Source organism: Caretta caretta, chromosome 18, assembly GCF_965140235.1.
Source record: "Caretta caretta isolate rCarCar2 chromosome 18, rCarCar1.hap1, whole genome shotgun sequence".
Lineage (NCBI taxonomy): Eukaryota > Metazoa > Chordata > Testudines > Cheloniidae > Caretta > Caretta caretta.
Window position 1 is genome coordinate 8,505,601 of NC_134223.1, and position 13,652 is coordinate 8,519,252.

At 43.8% G+C, this 13,652-nt stretch overlaps 1 protein-coding gene across 4 annotated transcripts in view; it reads right to left on the minus strand.

The window, feature by feature from the left end:
* Positions 1–13,652, minus strand: part of UBR4 (ubiquitin protein ligase E3 component n-recognin 4) — a 118,452-nt gene that overhangs the window by 60,998 nt on the left and 43,802 nt on the right. For 3 of the 4 annotated variants that reach the window (XM_048824688.2, XM_048824689.2, XM_048824687.2), the window contains exons 44-56: positions 12,876–13,033; positions 11,434–11,605; positions 10,856–11,057; positions 9,699–9,862; positions 8,835–9,051; positions 8,213–8,429; positions 6,621–6,653; positions 5,319–5,382; positions 4,696–4,830; positions 3,853–4,027; positions 2,703–2,843; positions 2,141–2,262; positions 577–688 (exon numbers count right to left, since the gene is read on the minus strand). In XM_048824688.2, coding sequence (XP_048680645.1) covers positions 577–688; positions 2,141–2,262; positions 2,703–2,843; positions 3,853–4,027; positions 4,696–4,830; positions 5,319–5,382; positions 6,621–6,653; positions 8,213–8,429; positions 8,835–9,051; positions 9,699–9,862; positions 10,856–11,057; positions 11,434–11,605; positions 12,876–13,033 — 1,912 coding nt within the window. The remainder of the gene's footprint in view (positions 1–576; positions 689–2,140; positions 2,263–2,702; positions 2,844–3,852; positions 4,028–4,695; positions 4,831–5,318; positions 5,383–6,620; positions 6,654–8,212; positions 8,430–8,834; positions 9,052–9,698; positions 9,863–10,855; positions 11,058–11,433; positions 11,606–12,875; positions 13,034–13,652) is intronic. The other variant, XM_048824691.2, reaches the window with a different exon arrangement.

A 13,652-nucleotide genomic window follows, 5' to 3' on the forward strand; every position in this document is an offset into this window, starting at 1 on the left:
CTACATGAAATAAATTGGCTGTCTGGGTGGTCATTGTTCTAGTCTCAGCATACATACCAAGAACTGGATGGGTAGATAATACACACTCTTTACATAGCTGTGGCTACTCCAAAATAGGGCAGAGGTACAATGGTGGGAAGAAAACTTGCATTGTCCTCCATTTAGCCATAGATCAAATACTTCTGTCTCTACTATGGCACCTTCCACCAGACATTACGTTCTAAAAATATCTCTCTCGGATGGAGACCTGATGGGCTAATTTTAGCCTGGAGCAAAAGTTTACGGCCAACTTTTAAACCCATGAAAGTACAGACAGAAATGTTGTCACAGTCTGCACTATTGCAGTCTAGACTAGATAAACTGTGTGGAGCTATATATTAAGTGGGGGCATTACACGGCATTACATTACATAGCGCTACACAAGATGCCAATTTGAGAAATCAGGTTTGCGAGTTGTTTTTAAAGGACTGGATTCCCCCCTTGCTAAGGATGAGCTCACATCACATGATCTTATATGAACTATTGTGCATAAGGTGGTTCAGATTAGTCAAAAGCAGAGAGGAAGGCTATGCGTACCCATGGGGGTGTTGCTGCGAGGAGAAGATGGCAGCGTCACATGCCTCCGCTTGTTCCTTGGCCTAAGCACTCGAATTAAAGCTTGTTTACAGGAAAAGCTCACTGCAGGATCCTACAATGTAAACAGATTGGTCATGAACCTTCTCCTGTTTTAACTGTATATTAACAGTCCTTAGGAATCCACCTAAGAAATACCCAGCTGACTCTCTATTAGTCATCATGCAAACATACAGCACAGCTATTGTCTTCCCCCATTGTAACACTTTACACTGTTCCCTAAGGCAATGATGATCATCTATCCCATGCTACCCCATGGCAAGCATACAGTATAAACTCTCTCCCTCACTACAACCACTATTCTTGACCATTAATTTCTACTTCTTTATAATACCACCCTCTGGCACAACTGATGCCAATAGTACAGGCGATCTAGTTCCACTATTCCTTGTGCTAAATACATAGGATGTTTTCATACTATGTCTGCCTCCTGCTCCTAAGCACATTTCCTCAGCAGTCAGTTTTGTGGTTTGAGCATCGGGTCAAACATTCTTTCTGCCCATGCATATATTATGTTGTGCTTTTTTCTACCAACTTTGAGCTTACAATGTCTAGATTTCATCACAGGGAATGTGAGGAGTGACTAACTTTACATTGGCATGCTGAACTGGTATGAAATCTCTAACAGAGGTCTTCAGCCTCTCCTGCCCCAACACCCCTCCCATATTATGCAAAGGACAATACTGTTGGATATCAGATGACGCTCTAACAGATGGCTGCTTTTAGAAAACTGGGAATTCAGAGGTTGACCGAGGACATACTATAAAAGGGATCCTGAGTAATTTATGATTTCAGTGTTAGAGTTTTATCACAAATCAGGTACCCGCCTCTAAAAGTTTCATTTATTAAAAAAAGCATCTAGCCCTTAAGGTTGCAAAGATGACCTTAAAAACATGAAACGAGTATAAAAGCAATTCAGTACGTCTGAGTTTGTAGAGAGTGTGAAACAACAGCTCCTCTGAGCTTCTATGAACTGTCCCAGTTACGACACATAATGGGTACTGATTAAAATGTCACTTATCTATTTCACTGCTGATCATAGCCAAAACAGCTAGTGTGCTTAAACCACCTCTCATACCTTTCCAGGAGCCAAAAGCCCCAGCTGCCAAATACTTCAGCTTCTTTCCTGCCAGTTTCCATAAAGTCAGTTGTGTTCTCGATAAAATTAAGTCAATGGCAAAATAGAACAAATGGAATGTAATATAAAATTAAATAAAACCAGGGATACTGCATTGATTGCGCTTCGCATAGTCACATTTAATTCAACAAGAACCTCCATTTTATAATGTGTCTGAGACTGCCACAGAATATCCAGAGTTACAGAATCTAGGGGCCTGACTGTAGAAGCTAACTGCAGAAGTTGCTACAGAGTACATGGGGCTTTGACCATACAGCCTCCACCACACACACTACTAGCCTTCTCCTACCACCTTGCCTGTGTTAGACTCTCCTCACACTGTCAGTGGTACAGAAGAAACCAGCAAACAATGACAGAAAGATTACGTACAGGACAGAGTAACATTTGCATGTAGATCTTGGATGCTGTATTGATACAATCCAGTTCACATGTGCAGTATCCATGGATAATGTCCACCAGAGCATTGACTGTGGCTTCAACATGCGTCAGACCTAAATAGGAACAAGAGTGTAGCATTGTGAATTATTATATAGACTAAGCGCTTCAGGAAGGGCTCTTTTGTTTGTACCTGTCTGCAAACAGACTAGCACACTGTTGGCATTATAAAAAATAATAAAACATGAAGACCAAAAGAAGTTTATACAGACAAGTTCCCTAATAGTGTAAAAAATATAATTACTTGGAAAACATTACAACACCAGCAAAAACTTCCATCCTTATGATGAGGTATGTACGCCATCACTTCTTATGCTTTTTGTATTTGTACAAGATATAAAAGCATGAGATCGGCATTTATTCATATAATTTAACAGGGAAATAAGCAAGCAAATATCAAAACATTTTATCCCTTTACAAGCTTCATTTCAGATGGGCTGCTTTAAAAATAAACAAGCTTCACTTTGGCAAATGACAAGGTTCAGTTTTAATATACCTGGTAAGCAGGCAGGAGCCAGGAAGGCATTTTTGGGTTTTGATGCATGTAGCTTCCAGAAATGGTTGACCAGCTGGATGATAAAACTACACCCATCTCCTTCAGAGTGTTTCTGGGCTTCCTGTCCTTCTTCACCTCCTTCTGTGAAGGCAGAAAAGTAACCATCAGAACCACACAGACTCACAAAGCAGGATTCTGGTCACAGAAAGTCAGGAAAATTGTAACACTCAAACCACTGTTTTATGCAACGGGGAAAAACGTGAAAAATTAATTTAAATCTGGAACTCACGTCATGAGCTTGAAGTGGTGCCTATCTTTTTCTATACCGACGTATAATACTCTAAATAGCCTGAGACCCAAATAATCTGAGACATTGCATGTTCCCTGCCTCCCCACTCCCCAGCTATCTGTCAGTGGACACAAGATCTTCTGGACATCTCTCACTGTCAGAGTTGAGCTTTAAGCTTGCCATCACTAGTGGCAGGGCAGGGGAGAGGGTTTGTTAGCAACCAAGGCACCACTGGGTTAATTTTACATTGACTACTGCTGAAAGGCAGCCAATGCCTTGGTCAGGAAAGCTACCAAATGTCTAATGAATGTTATCCTCATAGACCTGTCCCTACCACTTCTACTTTATTTTTAATTTTGTATGTTAAGGGGACCCCATTTAAAGCCCCAACTCTCCCAACTTCAACAATTCCAGTAGCTGCTAGAGGCTGGGGAGGAGCGGAGGGATGGACAGACTTTTGCCTCCCCCAGGCCAGTAACAGTGGGCTTTTTTTAGCCTTAGCTGACCCCTTTAAAAGCCTTAGTGCTGGATCTAGTCTGGGACACTTGCCACCAGCACCACGCGATGACATGTTCTGAATTAGATGCCCCAGCAATGACTACCCAACGTCTATATAGAACAGATGGCAGCAGACCCCAAAAGTCTGGGAGAGAGGAGAGAGAATACACAACACATGAGCCTTTACATCTCAGTGAGCTGAAATCTCTTTGGTCACTCATGAACCACTGAGGATAAAATGCATATGGGAACTGCCAGCCCTTATATAAAGCAGCTGCACATACAAAACAACATAAAATATACACAACTATCCAAAGGGAAAGTTCAAGACAGACAAAAATAGAAATTCAATGGTTTATCCACCTGTTTCCATCTGTGGCAACTTTGACTCAGTGAAATGGACCAGGTTGTTCGGCCTCATAATAGCGATGGAGCGAGCAGTGATCACCAACCTCTGAAACACTTCAGGGTCCAGGTCCTTCCCTTCTTTGCTGGAGGAGCTCAAATACTGGATGGCTTTACTCAGCAAGGCCTGATCCTGCAAAGCAAGGATTATTAAAGACAAAGAGAAATAAGGGAACAGCAGCAGCAAAGGTGTGAAGAGCCAGCATGGGAGGGAGTAGATGGGACAGTTTAGCCTTCACTAAAAAGCGAATTCCCTGTTAACTCTTCACCACCATCGCTGACACATGTCAGCAGCAGTAGAAGTACTCAGTGACAAATTCCACTTGGAGAATGGATTTTCATTTCTCTATATAAACTTAACAGGGTATCCATTTGCAGCTGTTTACTGGGTTAGACGATGCAGTAGTCTACATATTTATGGTAGGACTAGATTTTTCAGGTATAACCATGATTTACCCGATATTGTTCCATGGTATTTGATTCAAACCTGGTTGCCTTGCAGACGTCAGACCTATAGGACATAATTTGCAGACTAACTTCAGAATGTCCCAAGATACCCATGTGTTTCTCCCGGATTAACAGTTACTCTTTATGTAAAATATGGATTCACATCAAAATCTTCAAAGTGTCATGACTACAGAACTCTCTGATGGAAAGAAAGGACAGGCAGGCAGCAGAAGCTGAAGGCAGACAGCCAGCAGGCACATGTTGCCTAGAATAGATGCCCTTTGGGCGCATCTTGTACATCAGCCATGACACTGGGTAGTTACAGCAGGCTTGGAAAACCCTCAAACAGCTTACCTTGTGGTTATGGTATGCCGAGCGGCTGGTGTGCAGGCTAGCCAGGAGACTCTTGGTTTGCTGCTGAACGCTGGAGGGAGCTGGCATTGATAGTAATATGGTAGCCAGATCCTGGGCTGCAGCCTTGCTCTTTTCCTGTTCCCGGGGACAGACAAAAAGCCTTCAGTAAGTGTACCACTAAAGGTGCTATGGGCATGCAAGTCTGACTTCTCAATCACTCCTGCTTCATCCTTCTTACATTACCATCCCCTCCGAGGAATGTAGGTTTCCTCCTTGATTCAATATTGCTTTGACATGAGGCTACCTTTATTATTTAGACAGTGTTTCAGGTTTATACACAAGAAAGTTCCTCTTTGGTTTGCTGGGCTCCCACCCTGCTGTATTCACAAACCAGGTCACTCTGCAGCACAAAAACCCCCACCAGCAATAAACGCAAATGCCAATTGTCATTCAAAACTAGTTTCAAATGCTTTTCACTAACTCAAGTTTCAGATCACTGCTCTAAGCAAAACGGATGCGGCTCTCTTCTGGTATCAGGCCCCTAGGGCTGCAGGAGCTGCTGCTGATCTCACTCCTCCTCCCGCATCTTTGAAAGCTCAAGATGTATTCAGAAAGTTACTTGCCTTCTCGTTGACTGGTCCTACAGCAAAGCAGCTTTCCAGTGCTTCTAAAGAACTCACTACTAGCCTGAAGGGAGAAAGGAAAGCAGGCTTGAGTACAGCAACCCTTTTCTCTCCTTAGCACTTTGCTTTATGCAGGCTGCAGTCATGAGTAGCTCAGAAACAGCTAACAAATGCCAAGTACAAAATCAAAGCATGATAAAACCTGCCACAGGCACCATGCATATCATTTCATTGTGTTACAGACCAGAGTTAAACCTGGCTCACGCTCACAGACAAACTTAGGACTGCTTTAATAATCCACAGCTGAAAGACAGGGGCTTTTCTCTACCAAAGAGGATAAAACATTTCCTTATGCTGCCTGCGGCAGAGATAACTTGGATTGTCTTGACAGTACCAATTCACCATGGCCCACAGACGTACATATGACTACAGATCAAGGGTTGGTATGACACATGAGAAAAGTCGGTTATGCTTTTTCTAAGGGAGCAAGATTCTACTCACTTGCTATTTTCAGAGGGCACTCTTTCCAATTTAGAGTTTCTACCCAAATGCTCCAGCAGTAAAATTTACTGAACTAGGCATGCAACTAGGTATGTCCAAAACATGAGTTACAAAAGAGACCCAAATCCAAGAGCCTTCAGTTGACCACTTATGACCCTGGGCAAGGCATATTAGTAAAATGCTTGCCCACAGGGAAAGTCTTATTCAGGACTTGCAGTCTTGTGCCAATTCTCCCTCATTGCACTACTCTATGCCTCGCAATGAGACTGCCCAAAATGCTCAACTGACACATTGAAAGGAGCACTGCAACACAGCAGGAGAGAGCAACAACGTACAGAGTAAAAGGGGCAAAGCTACACAGATCCGGAGGGGAAAGGGAAGAGGAGACACAGCATAAAGAACAAGGAGAGAGAGAGCAGAACATAAGATTAAAAACTGGGTAGAAGAAACAATATGAGGACTGGGCAAGTTCTCTGGTCACTTATCTGACAGAAACAACTGAACAGTTTATTTCCCCTCATGTGTCCACAAAACCAGTGGGGAAATAGAAGGGGGGAAAAGAGAGGCACAAAGAGGGACAAAGTGAGCTGAGGAGTGTCAAACAGGCAACAGTTATACTATATGCAGCAGAAATTCTCAATCCACCACACCTTTACATTTTGCTAAATCTTCTGCCATGCAATGACCAGAATGTAAAGAAGCAGATATCACTTAAAAAAATAAACAGTCAACAAAAGCCACATCATGTGTTCTGTCTCTGACACACACTCATTCGTGCTGAGAAAAGGATGGCATACTAACCGGTCCAGGATGGTTAGGGACTCAGTTTCAGAACTTTGGGGGAGCAAAGAAAAAGAAAAAAAATGTGTGAAGCTCACAGAAAACTACCTAGAACACATTCTAAGCAAAAGGCAAATTAAATGGGGAGTCAGGAAGCTGGGAGAGCGATATATACAGTAATTCCAAGCATGACTCCTTCTATTTGGGCAGCACACCACTTCCCTAACAGCAAAACAAATTAAAGGAGCTCTAGGCCATCTAGCACAGAGAAGCTAAGCAAAGTGGTTAAAAGCACTACTGAAGGCTAGGTTAAGGATACAGAGTCTAGACACCAAAATTCTCCATAGTAAACTGCCTCTTGTTTACAACAGTGGTTCCCAATGAGGGGTCCATAGCCCATTTTTGGGGTCACCAGGCAGCTGGGAATTTTGTAGTAAATAAAGTGGATGCAAGAAAAATACTTTATTTGATCAGTCTAGCTTTGAGTTTTATGAAAACATAGTCCCACTTCTCAAGTTTCCATACAGAGGGAGACACCTGGTGGAGATAGGGCAGCAGAGGAGAGAAAGGAAAGATCTAGCCTAAAGAAAAAGAAGTACTGATTAGCTAAAATATAACGGGGTAGATTTTCAAAGGTGACTTTCAAAGGAACTTAAGTGCCTATGGCCTTTCAAAATTTCCTCCAAAGAGCCACTTAACCTCTGTGCATCTCCAGTGAAGTCAGTCAAGTTACACCAGCAACGAATTTGGCTAGTTTTTAAGTCATACTAGTTTCTCTCTGCACTGAGTCATCTGATCTATCTTTATTTTACTTTCCCGCCTTCTGTCTCCACTAGCTCTGCAGCCACACATAGTCTCTGCTGCACGGACTCTAAGACCCTGAGGCAGGGATAGACAATTGAGTGTAGAAAAAAAGAAAGCAACAGAAATTCTCTGTCCTCTACCAAATACACTCCCAACTCCTGTTCATGGCATGTCCCGCACCTCGATATTGTATGAGTCCCAGGACAGGGTCTCGTGCAATAGCTAGTATTATAATGGTTGGACTGCAAGACTGAAAAGCGTGGGAATCCCTGGCCTACGAGCACAAGTAGTTGCTACAGAGAAAGAAGAGGAGAGGAGAATGTGTGTCAGGCAATGTCACACAGAAACTTAAAAAGAGGAATGAAGAAACAGCTCATCAGAAGTGAGCTTAGGTTCAAATAGCCTCTAACTTTTGTGATCTTTGGTGGCTGTAAAAGGATCCCAGATTTAAAGAAGAAAAGGTGGCAAGACGACAGAAGCCATCTGAGGCTGGTTGAGGTTGCTGCAGACAGACTCAATTGGTAATGCAAAGGAGAATGCATGAAGCTCCATCCTCAGCTCCACATGGGAAATTAGAGGGGAGCAGCAGGAAACCATTTTGGAAGAGTTGCACATTGACTCTTTGGTGGCATGATAGAATTGTCACGTTATATGAAAATGAGGAACACTTCATTACCAGTATAAAAGCTCCCAGCTAAGAATGACACACAAGTGCATCCAGGGCACCAGTATAACTAGTAACTTTTAAAGGCAAATAGAAACAATGTATATACACACACACACATATACAGAGAGAGATGTATAGATACCTCTCCAGGACAGTCCCACTGGCAGCAGCAGGGGTAGCAGACTCCAAGTCTCCCGTACCATTTCCTTGATTCAGGTTTGGGGGACAAACGTTGCTCACTGAGGCAGATGGGAAATCCTCTGGGGGCTCATCAGGCCAGCCAAACTGCTCTTTGGTCTTCCCATAAATTTTGACAGCATCCATCATTGTGACTCCAGCAGGATCCACAGAAGCCCCAACTGCAATGAGCAAGAGAGATTTTTGCAGGTTCACAGAAGTGAGGTTTCTTCTCTTTGATACCAACAAGCAAGTCGAGAGGGTTTGCCCCTCAATTTACCCAGCACTCATCCATTCTGAAACATAGCTTGGTCTTATTTTCTAATGTCTTTCCCTCCATGTTACCTCAGCACAGAATCCTTGTAACTCAACTAGAGGTGCAGCACGTGTCCTCTGCAATGAGGTGCTGGATCCACTATAAATAGCTACTTTACAGAACCCCAGGATTATTAGAACCGTGGCTATGTCCCAGTAATACTAATTCCTGGTGGAACCTCTGCCCACTAACAGCTGAAGTGGAACAGCCCCCAGACACCCACATTTAGCTTGCAGGTAGTTAAAGCATGCAACCAAGACCAAAGACTTACTGAAGATGGTTAATTTTTTGTCAGCCTGCAGGGCTTCCTCCCGTGTGAAAGGAAAATCAAACCAACGAGACCTGGTCATGTTCAACTGCATGGTGCGGCCAAAGATCTCCAGGTAGGAGGGTGCTCGCTCAATTGCCTGAGTGCCAATCTGGATCCTCATGCCTGTCATCACCATTGTGCTGTTGTTGTTAGTGACTTCGATGGTAAAGCCACCAGGCTGCAGGCGACAATCATTACTGAGGAAGGGAAAGCTGAAGATGGGTATTTCTAACCACGAGTACCCTGGAATGGGAAGGCCTGTGCCCTACCTCACTGCAATGCTGATGGTCTGTTTACACCATGATAGGAATAGAATGTTTCCTGCGAATTGTCTTCTTACACTACCTAACTTTAGTAGCAACCCCATGGACCTGCTGAGAAGGACTGGGTGAAGCAGCAGATTAATGAGGTTCAAAGGCCTACTTATTTTGGAAGATGGATGCTCTGTCGTTGGAAAGAAGAATGGAGCCAGAGAGAAAAATAGCAGTCAAGGAGAGAAAAGGCCAAGAAAACCAAAAACAGTGAAAGAGTGGTAGAGCTGAGGTACAAAGCTAAAGCTCCTAGTGGCAGACGACTGGCTGTAAATTTGATGCCAAGCTGGCTCTTACGAGGACTCAGATTGGGTGACCAACCAAAATTTGTATACAACATCCTCTAGTCACTGATGGGGTTGGTTAGGCCAGTAGTCTCCAGGATTGGCAGTGGGTCATTCAAGTGAGAACGTACACTTCTAAAAACAACTGCTCATGATCAGATGAAGAGCACAGCAGCCTTATGACAGAATTATGTAAATGCTTAAGAGAGCTCCCAAAGTGTCTGATTTACCTTTGTGTTGGCCACATACATGCCAGTGGAGTTGAGCCGGTGCTTTATCTGCTGGGCATTATAAACCTGTAAGAGATCATTGCCTCCAAACTCCACATCTGTGAGCTGCTGGTTGTGTTCAAAGAAGTCAATGGGAAAGTTCACCTGACTGGAGGTGCGAGTCGCTGAAAGAAAGGACACCAATGGCTAAAAAAAAGACACAGAGCTGAAGCTAGAGTGCTCCAACTGCAGACTGACTGCATATCTCTTGGGAATGCTATAACTTTCTAATTAGTTATGCATTTATCAGATACATGTGCCATGCTCAATTGGGAAAGGTCCTCTTATTCAGCTTATCTGCAGCTCATACAAATGAGATTCATGCTGAAAGATTAAAATAATCCCATGCTAACCCCATAACTCCCAACCCTGGTGTTTACTAGTAAGGTGATTACCAGAGCCAAATGCCTAAGTGATGCGATCCTATTTTCAGTAGTGACCCTTGTATAACAGGTTAACATTAGACACTAGGGAATTTTTTTAAAAATGTGACTAGCGCTGGCAAAAGGTTCTGAACTGGTGAGTCTTGAAGACTGAAGTTCTCTTTACAGAACACGTACAGCATAGGCAGTGGCAGTATGCACTTCCCCATATTATCCCACCAAAGTGCTTCCATGCTGGCCTCTAGCGAAGAGGGGGTAATCCAATCTGCATACTCATTCAGTCATTGGTTTTCTGATAAGCAGACAAAGCGGCCAGCTGTAGCAGAGACTGTGTGATGTGGATGTGTGTCCACTAGGGACAAGACACACTCAAATCACCATTAGGTGGTAATGAATTCTGCTTAATACCAACACAGTCTAGATTCAAACCAGCAATTTAGAAATGAAAGGTTCCATTATTCCATTACTAACTCCCTTAGCCATCCAGTCCCCCATTGATGATCATGTTTATGAAGAGAGCTGTCCTACTTCTGAATGATGGGCAAAGACTTTTGAAAAGTTATAGGTTCCTCATGAAAGGGAAGTTAAATGGAAAATTTTGATGGAGTTGCTTGAGGCTTCACTGGATTGTGAAGGATCCTATTTCTGGGGAGAAGGTCACAGACCATGTATTTATTCCATTGTTAATTTCTTTCCTGGCAACTTAGACAGGATATGAAAGGAAAGCAGCCTTACTGATCGCAGCTGCCTTGCGTTTGCGAACTGGTTTCATGATGCTGATGACGCTGCTAGGCTGGAGGGAGGGCTGGAGCCAATAGGAAGTATTCTCCACATTTGCCATGTATATTCTCAGGCTGCCGTCCTCACACAGAAGGATCATGGTGGTCCTCTGCTGCTCATTACAGGCCGTGTGACGGATGGCCACCATGTCCTGGATCTGAAACAGGTTACACACCAGCAAATGAAAGACCCAGAGAAGTTGCTGCCTCAGAGAACAAGCTTGTCACATAAGTGTCACACAAGTATCAGGGATAGCAGGTACTCAAGCCGACAGAGGCTGCAATAGAGCAAGAGATTCAATGGCTTTGCAGGGAGAAAGAAGAGTAAACAGAGGTCGAAAACACCTTAAAAACATGGGTGGGTTTGGGGAAAGTCAGTTTGTGTATTGAAACACTACTTTCAAGTGCAGTATTAGTGGCTATTACCAGGACGACTTTGCTGTAAGACATCACCGCAAGGGAAACCTGGAAGAAATGGCAGCGACAGAGACACAGGAAAGTCAATTTGAAGTGCAGAAGATAGAGAATACTCACCTTGGCTTTAGCTGGCAAGGTTTTAATCTCCTGGATGAGGAAGGTATCTGGCTTCACCATGACCACCAGAGGAATGCCTGTGGTCTGCTGAACGCAGCACACCAACCCAGGATGGTTCATCACCTCAGACCACTGGCACAGTGCTGGGGAGGTCTTGCTCCCACCATTTGAACTGCAAGAAAAAAAGGGCAGGCTCACATGACCTCAAGAAGCAGCTGCAAGGGGAGTCAAGCTAAATAAATAAAATTCTCATTCCAGCTAGTAAGACAAGTAAATCACCACCTGAGGATCTCAAAGTATTTGGTTAATTAAAACAACCTCAGAAAATCCCTGGGAGGTAGGTCAGTATTATCCCCATTTTACAGATGGGGAAACTGAAGTGCAAAAACTTGCACAGCTGAGTCAGTGGCAGCGCAGAGAGCCCAGAAGTCCTGACACCCAGCCCTGTTCTTTAACATCTTTCCCCATTCGTTTGGTATATAAAATTCTAGTGACACTACCATAAAAACATGAAAGTTACTCTTAAATCAGATTTGAAGTATCTTTTTAACCTTATACTAGAGAGCTCTCTTATCAGGCTGGCAGGGGAGTGATAGGAAAACACCACATTACTTGTCAGCATTCTAGCAGACAGAATAAAAGGGCACTGGTCTCAGAGCAAAGCATCTGTGTTAGTGGATACAGTGCTCCATGCTCCACCGTGGCCATGTGATGAACACTGAGGAAACAGACAAGCACAGGAAAATGTTCCCCAAGAACATAATCCCCACTTAGATCTAACTCTCAGAGAAGTGAAAGCCCCTGTGCAAAATGACCAGGCCACATTTGATTAGAGTGAGGGAGATGTTGGGACCTGATATTCATGGAAATAGAATGCAAGAGATCTGCTTCATGCTAAGCTAGCGTGACTCTGTGGCCTGAATGCCCAGCTCTGATTGTCAGAACAAATGATAGAAGAATTTTCTTCTTGCCATTTTTATAGCATAAGAGATTCAGGCTCCCCTGAGGGAAACCAAAGTAAGACTTTATATGCACAATGCTCAGGGTCCACTGCAGTGCTTGTGCCAAATGGAAACAAAGGCTTCCTGCTCCTCAGCCTCTGCGAGGGTGGATAATCCCATCAGTTCTAGTTGCTGCACCATTGGAAGCTCTGCACTCAGACAGTAAGATTGCTCTGAAGGCACCTGTGTGCCGTGAAATCCTAGTGAGCAAACTAAACATACACCCCACTGCAAAAGCAGCTGGGTTTAGTTTCAGTCTTACTGTTCTACAAACAGAGAGGGTAGAAGCAGGAGGTGACATATAAAATGGTAAGATATAACAACTGCAGGAAGGTTCTCTACATAAAGCCTTGGGCAGTGGAAGCTGGCGTCTTTCACTGGGAACAGCCACTGTAGCTAATAAGAAACAGAAATCGGAGGGGGGCAGCCCCTCAGTCCCACCTCTTTATGTTGATCGGGAAAAGTCGCTGTACCTCCAGTGTAGCCCTGCTAATTGTGGCTGCAAAAGATTTGCCTTGACAGTAACTGAAGAAAAGCATCTGAAGGACATGGGAATAATACACAGACACGCCGCCTCCTGCCACCTGGCCATTGCTGTCCTGTAGGGACAAGGAAAAAAACACTGGTATTTAAACACACATCTTCAAAGCTCTAGAGTGGTCAGGCTTTTAAATTCCTGAACAAGTACAATATTTCAACATCTGCCCTTCCACCTATCACATAACACAGCAAAGGTCTTTGAGAATGCAACTTTCAACAACAACATTACTAAGCTGCACACCATGAGATACTCCAAACACTTTTGAATAAGATACTGAGATTGCACGCCGACAGACTGTAGGTAGTGCACGAGACAGCACCTGTGTGAGAGAATGTTGCATGCCAACCCCTCCTCATCTCCAGCTCCCAAAAGCGCTTTCCTCTTGGCTTGTAGTTCCTCTATTTCCCCATTTCAGAGCAGACTGAGGTAATGATGCTGAATGGACGTTGGAAATATTTTAAACTAGCCAGCCTGGGTGGGGCACACCAGGCCCACAGTAGCGTTGACACTGAACAAAAAAAGGCTTGTGTCTCTGCAGACCCTGCGTAAGGGTGGATGATCCCATCCGTTCTAGCTAATGCACCATTAGCTGTGCATCGTACTGACAGTAACGCTGCTCTGCAACCATCTTTCTGCTATGAAATCCTGCTGGGCGTAACTTCAGATCCAACCATGGA